Source organism: Fonsecaea multimorphosa (assembly GCF_000836435.1).
Source record: "Fonsecaea multimorphosa CBS 102226 unplaced genomic scaffold supercont1.8, whole genome shotgun sequence".
In the NCBI taxonomy this organism is placed as follows: domain Eukaryota; kingdom Fungi; phylum Ascomycota; class Eurotiomycetes; order Chaetothyriales; family Herpotrichiellaceae; genus Fonsecaea; species Fonsecaea multimorphosa.
This window is the reverse complement of record NW_015971642.1, coordinates 587,613-603,568: the sequence shown is the minus strand read 5'-3', so window position 1 is coordinate 603,568 and position 15,956 is coordinate 587,613. Positions and strand designations below refer to the sequence as shown.

The 15,956-nt window shown below is 51.8% G+C and overlaps 6 protein-coding genes across 6 annotated transcripts; 3 read left to right on the top strand and 3 right to left on the bottom strand.

The window, feature by feature from the left end:
• Positions 1-687: 687 nt before the first annotated feature.
• Positions 688-3,708, top strand: Z520_04921 (uncharacterized protein; the record flags this gene model as incomplete). Its single annotated transcript, XM_016775425.1, has 1 exon — positions 688-3,708. One exon carries the CDS (start codon positions 688-690, stop codon positions 3,706-3,708), a length of 3,021 nt encoding a protein of 1,006 aa, XP_016633468.1.
• Positions 3,709-4,909: 1,201 nt separating this feature from the next.
• On the bottom strand, positions 4,910-6,124 carry Z520_04920 (uncharacterized protein; the record flags this gene model as incomplete). The annotated part of the gene is made up of 2 exons (XM_016775424.1): positions 4,910-5,845; positions 5,906-6,124. The coding sequence occupies 2 exons, from the start codon at positions 6,122-6,124 to the stop codon at positions 4,910-4,912; spliced, it is 1,155 nt and encodes a 384-aa protein (XP_016633467.1).
• Positions 6,125-6,980: 856 nt separating this feature from the next.
• Z520_04919 (uncharacterized protein) lies at positions 6,981-7,463 on the top strand (the record flags this gene model as incomplete). Its single annotated transcript, XM_016775423.1, has 1 exon — positions 6,981-7,463. The coding sequence occupies one exon, from the start codon at positions 6,981-6,983 to the stop codon at positions 7,461-7,463; it is 483 nt and encodes a 160-aa protein (XP_016633466.1).
• Positions 7,464-9,635: 2,172 nt separating this feature from the next.
• Positions 9,636-10,681, top strand: Z520_04918 (uncharacterized protein; the record flags this gene model as incomplete). Its single annotated transcript, XM_016775422.1, has 2 exons — positions 9,636-9,653; positions 10,046-10,681. The coding sequence occupies 2 exons, from the start codon at positions 9,636-9,638 to the stop codon at positions 10,679-10,681; spliced, it is 654 nt and encodes a 217-aa protein (XP_016633465.1).
• An 855-nt stretch (positions 10,682-11,536) lies between these two features.
• On the bottom strand, positions 11,537-12,752 carry Z520_04917 (uncharacterized protein; the record flags this gene model as incomplete). The annotated part of the gene is made up of 2 exons (XM_016775421.1): positions 11,537-12,484; positions 12,603-12,752. 2 exons carry the CDS (start codon positions 12,750-12,752, stop codon positions 11,537-11,539), a joined length of 1,098 nt encoding a protein of 365 aa, XP_016633464.1.
• A 1,323-nt stretch (positions 12,753-14,075) lies between these two features.
• Z520_04916 (uncharacterized protein) lies at positions 14,076-15,464 on the bottom strand (the record flags this gene model as incomplete). The annotated part of the gene is made up of 2 exons (XM_016775420.1): positions 14,076-14,505; positions 14,641-15,464. 2 exons carry the CDS (start codon positions 15,462-15,464, stop codon positions 14,076-14,078), a joined length of 1,254 nt encoding a protein of 417 aa, XP_016633463.1.
• Positions 15,465-15,956: the final 492 nt, after the last annotated feature.

Sequence of the window (15,956 nt, the reverse complement as noted above, 5' to 3'; positions counted from 1 at the left end):
CTATCACAACCAGCGCGCAGTTTCAGCACAAACTCGAGGAGAACAGACAGACATGGGGTGATTCGACCAAGTCAGGATCGGCTCTTGAAAGAGCGACAGCATTGACAAGGTACCACGACCGCGACTGAAGATATCTTCTCAGGTAGGACTCACCCACGCTGCAGACTCTGGCACGGTGAGTCTGGCAGTCTCGTGACTATGAGATTTGCACCTGGCTTCAGGAGGAGCGCCTAGTCGATTTTCAATCGTCAAAGTCGTGGTTTTGCAGCACAGCGCTCTCTTCACTTTCCCAGTTGGTTGTGGCCGCCGCCCTCTCAGGGGAATGTGGCCTGGTCCGTGTGTGCACTTGAATTCTTTGGTTCGGAAATTTCACTTTTTCCCTTCCCCATTGATTGCCGAAAACGGAAGTTTCTTCTTTATTTCACTGTCGCTCTCGGTTTATTTTGAGCGCGTTCTACCAACATTCTTCCTTTGCTCGAATCCGCAGTCGGCCTTCTTTCTTCTCCAACCCAGAAACCCCATCCCCCAACACGGGATCATCCAACTTGTGCTTCTTACACCGAGGATTGAGTGATACTCGAACCTCAAGACAAAATCGGGACCATAAATTCCTAATCTTTGAGATGAATGATGAATGAAGAGCCAGCAGCCTTTCGGTAGAAGTGGGTAGATTTTGCCCATCCCACGATGGACTCGCCTCATGATCTCCCTGACTCTGGCCGAGACGACAAGCATAGGAGGCCGGTGACTCCCAGCGGAGATGAAGATCGTCAACCTTACTCAGAAATAGGTCTAGGTATCCTTACAACACCACCCAGAGTGCTAAGACCGGCATCACCAGCAAGCAGACGGTCTGCAGTTTCCAGTCCCAGGAGCAACGCTGCTCTAAGAAGTGATCGAGAAAACAACTATGCGGATCAGCATGACCACGCCAATCTTGTGACCATTGCCCTAGAAAATGTTGTCCATCGAGCCGAATTAGGACGGGAGCTCAGTGGTGGGTCACCACGTTTGCCTGGAACTACCGATGATACACATAGCGATGACTCCATTGGTCCGAACGGGCAAGCTCAAAATCATAATGAAAAGGAGGAGCAACGAGACAGGAACAAAGGACCCGCGGTGGCCCAGGATGACAATACCTTGGTCGCGGAAGAAAAGCTCCGCCTTGACAACCTCGCACTTGAGAAGCAGGTCAAGGCACTCGAGGGATATTGCGAAACGCAACGGGCCGAGATCAACGTCTTTCGCGAGAAGCAAAGAGCAGCCGAGCACCTTGCTGAAACCCGCCGACAAGAAGTCGTGGAAATCAGGAGATCGAAAGAACACATCGGGAAAGAGCTGGCCAAATCACGAGCGCATGTCGAGGCGCTGGAGCGAGAGATTGCAAGGCTTCGATTGCTGGAGGATGAAAAGCGCAAGCTTAACACGGCCGAGTGGCAGTTGGGAGACCTATATGGTGAACTCCAACAAAAGAAAGCGGAGGTCAGCTCACTACTGAGCGAAGTGGAGGAGCTTCGTGAGTCAAGAGAGCTGTCTGAAAAAGCACGGAGAAGAAGCGAAGAAAAGTGCAAGAAGTTGCGTGAGCAAATCAAGAAATCCATTGCATGGATAAAGGAGGCACACAAACAACAAGCTCAGAGAGACATGGAACAATACCGGCTCTATGACGCACATTTCGCGACCTTTGGAAGGCGACGACCTCCAAGCACTCGCAATTCTGTTCAAACATCGGCCGGACAGCACGAGATTCTCGGTGATTTCATGTCCTCCCGGCCTCAAAGTGCGACCAGCCAGTCACTGGTTTCATCTACACGCCAAAGCCTCATGAGCGAAAAGCCCGTCCTCTCAAGACCGCGAACCTCCCTCAGCGGCGCAACAAGCCCATCTGTTCTGGAAACGCCTGCCCGTGCTATAAGTGCATCTGCAACTTCACAGTCACCACCCGTGACGGCTGCGAGCACCACAGAAAATCGGCTGCTCTCGGGTAAGAGGGTTTCATTTCATCCAATACCAACATACTCTACTTATCGGGCCCTGGGTTCTCCATTGCGCCGGCAGTCCGATCCTTATTTCAGGAGAGGCCGGCACATGAAGCCATCGTTACCGACCACTCTCGGGGATGATGAGGTATCGGAAGAAGGGAGCGTATCAGGCCGTTCTTTGACCATGCCAACGACACAGAGAGAGCACATAGTGCTTCGCGAGGCATTGCAATCGACAACTCCGCTGCCCATTGTATGGGACAAGTCTAAATATCAGGCGGTCTTCTTGCCCGAGGCCATCACACCCGCACACGGGAACATTCCGCTTTCGGTCTCTCGCGGCACTACCACGGATGGAACCGATCATACGTTGGCCTTACAAGAGAGTATCCTGCGGCATGCTGCAATCAGAGCAAGATTAGAGAGCGGTCCTGCTCGTGCTTCAATGGATACAGTGCAGAAAGTACTCTCCTCTGCATCCTCAACTACGTCTAGAGCAAGGACATCAATTCCACCGATTGAGAGCCCAGTCTCCAGCCCTGTCCATATTGTCAAGGATGGAATGGCCACTAGTACCGCCATCGAATACCCTCCCAGTCCCGGACTGAGGAAACGGCAGGGCGGTATTTCGGCGAAAACATTCTTGGTCCGCGATCTCGAACCCGCGCAGAATGCAAGCTCATCGAGAATCCCTCTTCACTGTGCAGAGCAAGAAAACCTCGAGGACGCTCAGGAGACGACCTGCATGAGCTCCGCCACGTGTGAACAGCTTGGTCGTCACAAAGGCACAAATGGAAATCGAGTTTGGATACCCTCAGTCAGAAAGAGAACCATCGGACTGGCCTCTGTCATCCCAATAATCATGGCTCTCTGCTCTCTGATGCTGTTAGCATTCTATACCAACATTCTGCCATTTGAGACTCCTCTCTTTTGTACAGAGGCGCGAGATTCTCCAGCCTCATCTGGATCAATACGTACACGTCTACTTTGTCCGATTTTCTCCAAGGATTCTGCCCGCAACGCTTACGCAGAACAGCCTGAACTACTGGCAAAGACAGAGACCGTGACAGCCTGGCCAATCGAGACCTGGATATCGACCTTGACCGAGACGGAGATTCTGACAGAAATATTCGTTAAGACAACAACGCAGATAAAACCCCTGACACACATGAAGACGGAAACCAAGACTGAGACTGTGACAGAGCCCCCCACCCATACACATACAGAAATCCAGACGGAAACAATGACCGTGTTCATAGTCCAGCCTTCCTCTTTCCCTCCCACAAGATCTTTCAATCTTCAGATCCATTCATCGGGCTCTGAAGAAACCAATAACAGCAGCAGCCCTAGCGCCGCCGAACCCGTCCCAGGAGCCTCACCATCTCTAGAGCGACTTGAGAGCAGCAGACATTGGCTTTGCTCTTGTCCGAGTATTACGCTGAGCAACAACCAATGCGGAAATCCCAATGCCACCGCATCCTTGTCTTCTTACTCTCAGCTGCAACTCCCACGTCCACCACGAAGAATCATCGAACGGCCTACGGCAGCCGAGATGGACGAGCGCGCCGAAAAGGCCCGACAGCGCAACTCGAAGCTGCAACGGGTCCACACTGGGCCGGATTACTTGGGTCTGGTGCCCGAGGTCCAGCGGATGTTGGAGATCTGGCAGTACAAAGTTCACGAGCTGGTGTTGGGTGGAGCAATGGGCGTCAGAGCATACTGAAGCTTCTAACGAATCTCCATGTCTCGATCACCGCTGATTCCTCAATGCGAGACGGAAAATAAGGGTGAAAATACGAGGCGAAAGGGGGTTGAAGGGACCCATGCTGAATCCCCAAGATACATAGACGAACTTTTTGAATAAAAACTCAGGGCACTGAGCCGGCTGGCCAGGTGAACAGGACACACGCACCGAGTGGGCTTCCATGGACGGGGTGCCTTGAAACTCACGCTGTACATACATAGACGAGGGACTGCAGGTGTGCTCACGCTGTACAGATCACAAAGGGCGGCCCAACAGCACTCGACATACGCGCACATAGGTCAAGACTTGTCAGTGGACGCGTCTCGAACATCCAAGTGGAAATGCCGAATACAAGAGTGGTAGATAGATTAGATGCACAAGATAGAAGAGCCCATGAAAACTACCTAGGTAGATTCTGCAGTACGAGATAGAATACACAAGAGTCTACTGAGTAGAATGAGGACAAGACCGATATGACCACCTGCAAGTGGTTGACGTACATACAGCCCTTGGTTCAAAGGTCACAATATTGATCGGAGTGTATCATAGGCAGCGAACGCGCTGTAGTATATGCACTCGGAGTCATTGATCGGAAAAGTCTACAGTATAGAGGTAGGTATATAATGATACACTATCCAATCCTATATTGCATCCTACCCTGTATCCCGTCCCATCCCATTCCTATCCTGTCCTATCCTATCCTATCTTATCCGATGATCCGATGATCGCCTCCCCACTCCCAGACTGATGAACGCCGCGCTCTCATCCAGAATCCCCGACATGTCGTTGTGGTCGGGGGAAAAGATTAATGCAATCCATGATCCATCCAGATTGAACGGGGCACGTGGTGCGCGGGACTGTTTTGAAGGATCGGAATCTTGTTCAAATACATGGGGCAAAAGAACTTCTTTCAAGGACCAACACCGGACGTCGAGTCCTCCATATAATATGTAACGCGTCGGACAATTCTCATGGTCCACCACGCAATGATCCTCCTCTTTTACGATTGAATCAAAACACCTGCAATGCTTGGGGGTATCTCATAAAATGTCTTTTTGTGGCTTGAGTTCTTTCGTCTCGCTCTTCTCCTCTGTTGTTGTCTGAATTCGTCCCTGACCTTTTGGTAGAGCGTGCGGTTTTACTCGAGGGGGGTTTGGTTTATTTGTTTGTTTTGAGTCGATTATATTTTCTCCGGCGTACCGGCTTCGACATCCGTATAGTCCGGGGGAGGAGGGAGTTCGCTTTCGATCTGCGGAGTCACGATCAAGGCATCCTTCTCTTCCTCATCAATGACAATCTCGACAACGCGAATATCGCGACTTGCAGTGCCGCGTTGGCCGTTGCGGTGAAATCTGATCCACAGGTAGGAAATCATTTGGCCGACGAGCATACCGATGGCACTGGCCATGAGACCACCAATAACGCCCAGCAAGGCAGGGATGACGAAGAAACGCAGCGTTTGGTGCAGCATGTGGCCAAAGCGGTGGAAGCGGTGATGACGATGGTGGTGACCGTGGTGGTGGTGGTGACCGTGATGATGGGGGCCGCCCTTGTGATGGGCGTGACGAGGACCCTCACCGCCGATAGGACCAAACCCTTTGGGACGTTTGAAACCATGGCAGCCCTTGCTGCCACCGTTCACCCAGCCCTTGGTCGCCGCAGAGGCGCGTGCTGTGGCCGCTTCCATAATTGCCTGGAGACGAGCGGCGATGATGGCCCGCAGACGGCAAAGAGACCATTTTGAGGATGTGTCGCAAGTTGTGGCGCCAGGTGTGTCTTCGAAAGGGATTGTGGCTATCCGGGCAATGGAGGTCTGCTCGGGGGTCTGGAGGAGATCGATGGCGACGGTGTCGACTTTCACTGGGTAGCCTTGAAGGCCAAGGATCGTGAACCGTATAGGGAGGATAGATTTGTCGGGTTCTTCGGCAGACGTGACGGGGGCTAACCTCTCCCAGGCAAAATCCAACTGCACCGGTTCTGTTTGTTGACCGTCTTCTACTCTGATCTGAGGGGCGGAGACGATATAGGGGATAGAGGCAGTATTAGGGTCGGAGGAGAAGATGGGAAGGTCATTAATGGTGAGGCCGAGTTCAGAGTCGACGTCGAATTCGAGATGCTATCAAGAGGTCGCCGTCAGCATGGTGGTCTTACTCGTTGCAAATAGGCACGTGCTTACAATCTTGTTTTCAACATCTTCTTGCAGGTCGGCCGGATCTTCACTGCCAAAGTATGGACATCCGGGGCAGTCGAGGTCAACCGTATGACCAGTGGTAGCGAGGAGGGAGGCGAGTTCCGACTTTGCCTGCTTCGCAGCAGTTGCAACCTCGAGAGGTACCAGGAGGGCGGAGGCCTCAAGGGTGAGACAGGCGGCGACCAGCGCAGGCGTGATGTACATGGTTGTTGTGGTGCAATCTGATACGATTTGAGGGACCAGAAAGGGGAGATAAGATAGTCTGGTCAACAGGAGAGCGAGGCTTATAACAAGGCAGCAGGAGAACGGGAAGGAGGAGTGTATGGGAAGAGCACAACGTGAGAGGGAATCTGAGGGATGGTCTGGCAGATTCCTCTTTGGGCGTGTTGCGGATGTGGCCGGATGTATATTTTGTGCAAGGCGCAAGAATAGATCAGCGCTGAGCATTGACTGACTGAGCAGTTGTGGTGACGACGTGATACGGAGTCAATGACTGGCTGGGCGCCTGGCGCTAACTCGTCGGATGCTAAATATTCCTTAATGCTAACAACAACTCGTCAAGCTCGTACGACAAGGCACGCATTACGAGCCGCACACTAACTCCACTACCGGAGTCGAAAAGCAGCCGAGCCGAAGCACCACTACTAACAGAAGAACAGTGTATTATGTCAGCACAATCTTGGCTGTCACGTGAGATCGTGCAATTCACGTACTGCTCGTATCTTCATCAGCTTGAAGCTTTGATTCTGTTGACGTGGCAATGTCTTTGTGACCAGCATCCAGACATAAGATCTCAGGGCGTGAGGCTGTGGATCCAACCTTACTGTTTTCCCGACCTCAGCCGCATGAAATACACAATGGAGACCTGCGATACCATCACCAATGAGGCTTGCAGCTCTTGTTTCCAATCAGAGGCCAGCCTCTTCGTGCCCAACACGAGACGGCCATCTGCAGCTGGAGCCTTCAGCCTCACCACGTTGTTCACTCCATTGCTAACATGAATTTAATCTCTTCTTCGGAACGTCTGCCGATTTTTATGCCATGACAGCGCGCTTTCGCCATGTCTGACCCTTTCTCTGTTGGAAGCAGTGCGCTGGGCGTCATATCGTTAGGCCTGACAGTATGTCAAGGCCTAATCTCCTACTTTTCGGCTCTGAAAGGCCAAGATCAATATCTTGACAGCCTCACGGTACGAGTCGAAGGTCTCAAAGATTGCCTTACCATCCTCCAACGAGCTCTGCCTTCGTGGAGGAGCCATACAGCCAACGCAGCTTCCCGGATCGACCATTCAATCAGCGAGTGTCGTTCGCAGATATTATCTCTCGAAGCCAAGCTCACCGATCTACAGCGAACACATGGTCCTTCGCTTGTACACGACAAACTTCGACACCTCACACGCAAGGCCATCTTTCCCTTCAAGAAGGACGCCTTGGTGGAGTTGTCTAGCACAGTTGATGGACTACAGCAGAATCTGCACACGATTCTTCAGATTGCAAATTTGCAAGTCGAAAGCCTATTTTTGCTTGGTCGCAAATGCAGCTAACTCCTACAGGCAAGTATCCTCCAATCTGGCGAGCTCTCAAAATATCGCAAACGCCAGGCTCGATACCGTTGTCTCCATCTCAGGTGTTATAGCCTTGAGTGCTGAGGATAATGCCCGCAGTCTCTCGTCTCTTCAGACCGACTTGTCGGCTGTGCACACCGATCTTCGGGAGCTGAGATCCACCTTTGATCCAGGCGTGCAAATGATCATGCAACGCTTGGACTGCGTGTCTAAGCAGTTAGCCCAGATGCAAATTCGCTCTGATACATCCATAGCCGGTTTGCAGCAGCTGGTAATGAGCAGACTCGTCACGACATATCTGCAGGTTCAGCGCTGACAATCAGAAGAAATCCGATACAGGTACTCTTCAACGACAACTCATATCCAAGCCTAGCTTGAGGCAGAGGCTGTGCGATGATGTCCCGATCAGCAGACTCGATAACCAGCCAGGACTCTCATCCGAGCGTTTGGCGTATTCATGTCATTGTCACCGCCCCCAACCTCGGCGCGCTATGGAAAAACAGACCTTCTTCATCCGCTATACCCAAACCTCTGAGCATCATGAGTGCTGTCCGTTCCATATCATAGGCCAGAGAAAAAGAAGCCTACAACTTCAACTCTCCTACTTCTCTAGGCTGATTTCTCGCAGTCTTCAGATTATGGTCGATTTGACTGGTGGGTCGGGTGGAAGTTCAATCAGTGGAAATATTGACTGGATACCTGTCGTCGACATGGACAATTCCCCCGCCTACACGCTGATTCGAGGACTCTGGGAGGGCAATGATGATTTCCTTTCAAACGCTCCTGCTAAATTGACGCAACTCTTTGCTCAGCGGAAGTCACATCCCCGAGAAGTAGATCCCCTTGGAACAAGTCTTCTCGAAGTACGGCCAATATCGACTTCGACAATGAAACCTCACTAACAAATTCCCCAGAACGCAATCTTCTCTCTCAGGAATATGCGACACTCAGGTCTGTATAGCGTCATCTACTCAGCTCCTTTGCCGATCGCGTTTGAGCGCAACATTGAAACACATTGTTACTCTCTCTGAAGGCCTAAGTCTTCTGCCTCGGAATGCGTTTCATCCAACATTGACTGACTCCAAGAACCATTAGATGAAACTATCGCAGCGTTCTGTCGCCTCATCTATTTCCTAGCAAGCAATGGTTCAAAAGCTAGATCTTGGATTTTCACTTTGTAAGCGTTTCTTTTCAATTGCGAACTTCCTCTGACATAGTATACTCAGTATTGTCCGGCTTTCATCGCTGGAAGGCAACACTAGGCTAGGATTGTTGGCAGAGGATCTGATACAGAACGGAGCCTTGACTGAGTCCACCTTGCCGTTTCATTTGATCAGCCTGTGCGAGCATGCACATTGGCACCACTGTAGGTTTGTTGTTAGAAGAAACTTGATGTTTGCGCTAATCTCTCGGTTTTCGCAACCCATCCTCTTGCCAGACCTATTTTACGCCGAACCCCATCAGAGGTCGTTCGTCTCCTGAAATTTAAGCCAGGTCTTTTACGTGAAGTAAATGACTGGGGTCACTCGCCTCTACATCTATCGATCAGTTGGCCTCTAGGACTTGTGATTCTTCTTAAACATGGAGCAGCTGCGCTAGTCAATCAAAAGGACGAATCTGGGAAGACACCGTTGGATGCAGCAATCCAAAATTCATCATTTATTGCAGCAAAGTTGCTTTTGGCAGCAGGCAGCAGCACTCATGGACAGAGATGGGAAGAAGGGTCATTTTTGTCTACAACTCTGCGGCATGACCCTGCCGGGGGAGTCGCTATCATTGAGGCATTTGCCGACAGAAGATACAGACTGCAAAGACTTGCAGAAGCACATCTGCCGCCGGGCTACTGGCTCCCAGGATGCAGTAATCCCGTCAGAGTTTTGGACGAGCAAGCCCACAATGTGGCCGCAGCACTTCAAGATGTTGGCGTTCATATCCCACCAAGCTTTGCCGTCTCTGAGGAGCAAACCACAATGTACCATCGTTATGGACTTACCGCCGACGTCGCCCAGAAACTCTACGATGCATGCTTCCTGGACATTGACGGAAAAAATCATGAAGGCTTCACGCCTCTTATGTCCTTAAATCAAAGGCTTGCGCTGTCGGAGAGAGATATGCTAGAAACACTCATTAATTCCCAATGGCTTTGCAACCATGGCGCGGATCTGCTTTGTGCGTTCCCCAAGTGCCGACCGGAGAACTGTTGCAAAGCTGGGAAGCATCAGAGACCGCTGGGGCTGAAGGCTATTCATTCTCTGGCTGCACGTATCCGCCTCTGAGTATTACAGCCAACTAAGAAGTTGACAACCCGGTTCAAAGTCCTGGCAGCAATCCTGGCCTCTGATGTCACTGATGAGTGTCTTTGCGCTTGTTCTGAGCAAGGATGCGTGCCAGGAATGAACCTATTGGATAAATATCGCTACCGTGAGGAGGGGCTCTGGTCCTGGACTCGAGATCACAGACATTGGGGTGTTAGCGACTCACTGTTCCTGAGAATGGTTAGGTTGTGGACATTTAATGAGCTGGGATTGACGCACACATGTTGTCGGCATGGTTCCCCCCAGCCATGCTCAGAGACAGCGTGGGAAAAGACTTGCCCCTTTTCCACGCCCACGGACGACGAAATTGGAGAAATCCAAGACGAAGAACGGGATTTGATACTCCTCCTCGAATCTTTGATGGCGGAATTCTCTGATCTGTGGGACACTTCAAAATGGACACAGAAGCAGTTCGTGTCAAAAGTGTGGCTCCCTAGGATAGACGATGTCTTGAAGACGGTTCGAATGAGCGAGAAAGAGCTGGCAGCGTTACATGAGATAGGGGTGAAGGTTGAGCCAGAGTATGAGGAGATGCAGAGTGACGGCGAAGATGAGTTCGAAAACGCCGAAGAATATAACCCGGATGAAGATGACACCGACGAAGACGACCCTGAAGACTCTGACGCAGGCGACGACTACGTCTTTCAAGCAAACGATGAAAGTATTGAGATAGAAGCAGTATCCAGCGCGACAGAAGAAGCTCAGACTGAAGGAAATATCGAGGCTGCCCCCTCAAGCAGCCAGACGATCGAAGGTATTGACGATACTGAAGTCGCAGATATCCTGAGAGAAGCTGCACGCATCAACGGGCTCGAGGACTACGACGTCTGGTTCAAGATGATTGGGAAGCCCGACCCTCGCCTGAACCGAGGGCGTACATGAATACGCCGCAGATCTTTGTCTGCAAGGAATGTGAAGGATATGCAAACTGTTGAAATTGTCAAGGTATGGCTTTTCTTAACGCGAATCAACCAAAAAGCGAGAGAACTGACAGCCAAGAGACAGACCGTTTGGAAACCATTACATTTCCTTTGTCCCGCTTTCCAAATAATCTTTCAGCGTCAGCAGAGCTTTTTTGATGGCAGTTGAACTCATGTACCGAATCCATATCCTTAATTGACACACCATACAGCTCAGTCGTGGATATTCGGATAATTCCCAGCTCATCCTTCAAACCCCTTTTCCTCCGGCATTGGAACTTTGCCACTTCGCGCCATTTTGCCCAGATCCAAGATCGATGTGGATATATTATACGCATTAACAAGTACGGGAAGAGTTCGCACTAACCACCTGCATCATTCAATCGTGTCATTGAGAACTGCACCCAAAATTCATCCACATTGGTCGTGTGGATGCTACCAATTTTATCATGAATAGGCCCGGACCCCCATTGCCTTTGGCGTGTGCCTGGATTTGAATACTTCAAGCATTCCTCCCCCTTTAGTCGCTACACCAGCGAAGACTCTCGTGAATCTTCCCAGCTTCTTCTTATGGGTATCACACCAACTCACCATGGCGCCCAATTCCAGATCCATGTCTAGCTTTCTCCTCGGTACTGTCACCGGCAACGCCGAAGAGTGCAGGTGAGTTTGGCAGTACCATTCCAGATGTACTTATAGAGTCTTAACATCTTTGAACCCCCCGTCTTGGGAAAGGGGGCCCACTCTACGAAAAGAGCTGCATTTGAAATACTCGTGGCGGATGAGGAGTGGATGGGCGTGTATTGGTCTAGAGTCTTTACAACCTCAATATCTCCCCGGTGGCACTAATCCCACCACGAAACAACTCCTCAATCACTTTGCCCTGCACGACCGTCTGCTCAATGATGCCTTCGACATGTCTCGGCTCGACCCGGCCGTACCAGATTCCCATACCTGCGAGCGGATGTGGTGGTGGCACACCAGAAGCGCGCTGGGACATGTTGTCAGATGACGGAGGAGGTGGGTGATGATCAGACCTGGTGGTGAAAGTCGGAGGGATGTATACGATCACGTTTCCGGCCCATTTATGGCCCCCCACATGAGATATCATGCCCACATTGACGTGGGCTTGGATGGAATCGGAAGTCGAAGCATTCGTGTCGATATTGGAGATGGATGATACGGTGGTGTCGTCTAGTGACTGGCCCTGGGAATCCAAGTTGCCCCCTTGCTGTCCCGATTCGAACCCACTTGAAACGTCACTCTCAGAGGCGACGAAGTCTCCCGGTGACCGCGGCGTGACGAGCTTCACCCCCTGTTCGTCGGGCTTCCGCGAATCGACGTATCTTCTAAATTCATCGTGTAACAACGGGCCTAATATTCCACACCGACTGTCCCGCTGGTGGTGGCTGCAAATCAATATCGTTGGGTTCGTGATGGGCCAGCTGTGGAACTTCGAGGCCACATTGGCATCTCGGGTTTTCGCTGCTCGCTGTTGTTCAGGGATGTCTTTGTAGATGGGGTGTAGTCTGTCGGGCTCTGGGAGGAGATAGCCGCGGACGAAGTCGTTCAGCGTGCCTGAACCCGAGTCTGCGATGGACTTTCCGTTCTGGGTGAGAGGCACCAAGTCTCTAAATCGCCGAAATGCTGGGAAGACAAGGGCCTCGACGCCTTCAAAGCCGCTATCGTCTTGACCTCGACCACCTCTCCCCGGTTCTGAGGAAGGTGTGAACGACGAAGTATTAATGAGAATGTTGTTATAGGGCTAGATCTCAGTCCTTGTGTAAGTCAGCCGAATTTCGTCTCGTCTCTCGTCTTCTTATTCCCCCAGCTCTTTTCACCGTCGGGAACAGAAACAAAAGGGTATCACTAGGAGGGCTTACATCGTGGAACTGTCCATGCCTCCCCAACAGCGTCTTGACATCCCCCACCACTTTCCCCCACGCAGTGCCGTTATTGTGCTCATCTTCTATTCTCGAAGTCCAATCCGACCGGCCCGTCGAGATCAGAAGGTGCTGCGCATACGGGGACATGGAGCCATTGAGGCTCTTTTCTCTGTCGATTTCCAGGTCGAGCTTTGGAGTGGAGCGGCATGGACATGTAGGTTCGGGGCATGTCTCGATAATAGGGAACGGAGGAGCTCTATGGGTGGTAATGCTACGGCGGCGGCGAGATGAGAGGGTTACGCAGCGGGCGAGAGGGCTAGTAGTAGTAGTAGTTGCCGCAGGCGCGGAGGGGCCGGGAAAGACGAAGAGTGGTGGCCTCAGTCGAGGCATAGCATCGAAGGGTGTCGGGGAATCGTAGAAGAAATCTAGAGTAGAGGATATTTGAGAGACAGATGATATGAAGTCTCCAGGTAATTGAAGGTGTAGTATTTCAACTCCAGGAAAATCCGCTCGCGTCACCAGCTCTCGGCCGACGCGCTCGGTCAGAGATGCCCCGTTACCAACGCCCGCCCGACATCCATCCCGCGGTCCCGATAGATCGATAGCCTGGCGGTAGCAAAGGTGGTATTTCAATGCCGTTGTATTCTCTCCATCCCTTGGTCCCGAATCAGGCTTTCCAATCCGTCCATTCGTTTGCGGCGGTAATGACCGTTGCTCCACGGCTCCGTTTTATTATTGTGTGATTGACCTTCCATCAGACAACAAAAGCTAAACTCAGACAGCAGAGCGATTCACACTCGATGGAAGCCAGATAAAGTTCATTCAAGCCAAACTCCAGGATCAAGATCGCACCATTGCCTGGTACTATAACAGAACCTTATCACTCGGTGACATATCATCTCTATTCAGGTATGCTCGCAAAGCCCTTTACTGGATTTGGGATAAAAACACCCCCATGGGCGAGACTTTCTGGACTCTTGGACACGCATCCCCCCGGCTTCAACAAAAGGACCTGGAACTAATCAGCACTATTCGTCGATTGCCACTGCTCGTATGGGCCCAACGTGTTGGCGCAGATGACAAGATAGATGGACCATCCGTTATCGCTTTAGCTTTGCAGGACGGCGCGTATTGACTTTGCGAGGACAATGGTTGGGGTCGGTAGACTGGTCTTTCAAAGAACGAATGACTGGCGGTCAGAAAAACGATAATAGATAAAGAGTCATGCTACATACTCTTAGATATGCCAGAAAACCCACCATACTATGTGAACGCCTGTAACGCCTCACCAACCAGTCCTCACGTCGCAATCGTTAAGAATCTCACTTTCCAGGCCGAGGACAGTCACTGGGACCTAGACCCTCGCCGAGAATCCCAGCCTTTCTCGAACACCGCAGGTAAATGTTTCCAAGTTAGCAAGCAGGTCGATTTCGGTTTACCAGTTTTCCCATATCCAATACCCCATATATCTCACCACTCCAGACCAGCTTGCCCAGCCTGATCAGACCGACAGGCGAGGCCGGAGCAGAGGTCCACATCCTCCTTGCTCACTGCTGCCGCAGCATCGCCCGGCAGACGCTGCTGGGCAGGCCAGATCTCGCGCCTGGCGGCCTTCTCCTGCGCGACGTGCTGCTTAATGGCCTCGCGTGCACGCTGCTGGAAGTACAATGGCCCCTTCTCGAGCCGGGGGTGCATTTGGCCGTTCACGAAGACCCCCGCGTTGAGGTTCTTCTGAGCGAGTTCGCACAGGTTTTTGTCCTCGGCCACCACTTTGGCGTACAGCTGGTGGATGCGCTGAAAGTCCGCCTCCGACGAGTGTTTGTTCCGAAAGATTTGGTAGTGCATGGACGAGCTCTTGGGCCCGTGCGGCAGGAACCTCTGGAGCATGATGAAGTGTGGTCTGGTCGGTAATCAAGTAGTTTCTTGGGGTTAGCAAGTGCTTTTGCTACTGATGATGTGCTCACCACCGGATACCTATCTGCACTGAAGGCAGGAAGGGAGGGGAGAGACGAGTGGGAGGAGACAAAAAACTTACAAAACCGAAATGGAAACATTCGGGAAGAAATAGGTGCTGGCTATGGCCATGCCGAGCCTCTTCTGCTCCTCTGTAGGGATCGACTGGTGCGTAATGTACCCGTCAATGCCGGCAACGTCGTGGGTCTCGATATCCGCCAGTGTCGGAATGTCCGGATGTGCGGTGGGACAGTGGTAGCACTCATTGAAGTTGTCGGCCAGGATTTTCCAATTGTACGCGCCATCCAGTCTATACTCGTGGTCGAGGACGTAGTCGTCAAAGTTGTACACCATGTAGCGCTTCTGGGTATCGACGCCGTCAAAGTCCTCCTCCCACGGCACCTCGGGGGTCTTGTTACCATCGAGATTTACCCAGACGAACCCGCAGGCATCGACGCGCACGTGGATGGGAAACAACCCGTTCTGGCCCTTGTCGAAGTTCTCAAGCTCGTCGTACTTGGGAGCCTTTGCGAGTCTTCCGTCGAGCCCGTACGACCATCCGTGATACTTGCACGCAAAGATCTTGGCTGTGCCTTGCTGGCTTTCGACGACGGGGAATGCGCGGTGGCGGCAGACGTTGTGGAATCCGTTGATTTCTCCCTTGCGATCCCGGCATAGGACGAACTCGTAGCCGGCAATGTCGAACTTCAGGTAGTCTCCCGCTTGGTCGAGTCTCGCCCGGTGCGTGATGAGCATCCATCGCTTGGAGAAGATGGCTCGTCTTTCAAGCTGGTACATCTCTTCAGACGTGTACCAGCTCGCTGGCAGAGCACGCACGGGGCTGTTTGATTCGTCCTTGGCAGCAGGTGTCTGGCGGCCCAAACCGATGTAATCGAGGATAGCCATAGTGGAAGGGGGGTTGTTTGATCAGGTTTCGATAGAGGGAGTGAGTTTTGAGCTTCGAGAGTAGGTCTTCTGGTGAGTGCTAGCATGTAAGGGTTGTAGTTGGATCTGGGGATGTGATAGTAATACTCCGTATTTATCGTTCATGTTGTGGCGCTAGATAGACAACCGGGGTGTTTAAACTGCAGAATTAGGACGTTCCTTGAGTTGCCACTCGTCCTTGACTGGCTGCTTGGACTTTTTGGCGCGATTGGGTAACCGGGCCAAGCCCCATGGCTGCTGGTTGAGGACGAACATATCGTGCGTTCTTGATATGCGATGAGAATAGCTACCCTCTTCGCCCGATCCATAGACCTTCCGGCAACCATTATCAACCTTACAATTGTTAGTCTCGAGTTCCCAGAGAGCAGAACAAGGCAAGCCGTCCTCACCGTACGGCTGAGGTGGACGACGGAGGACGTACTTTTTCTCCTATTCTGGTTAGTGGGATTTGTG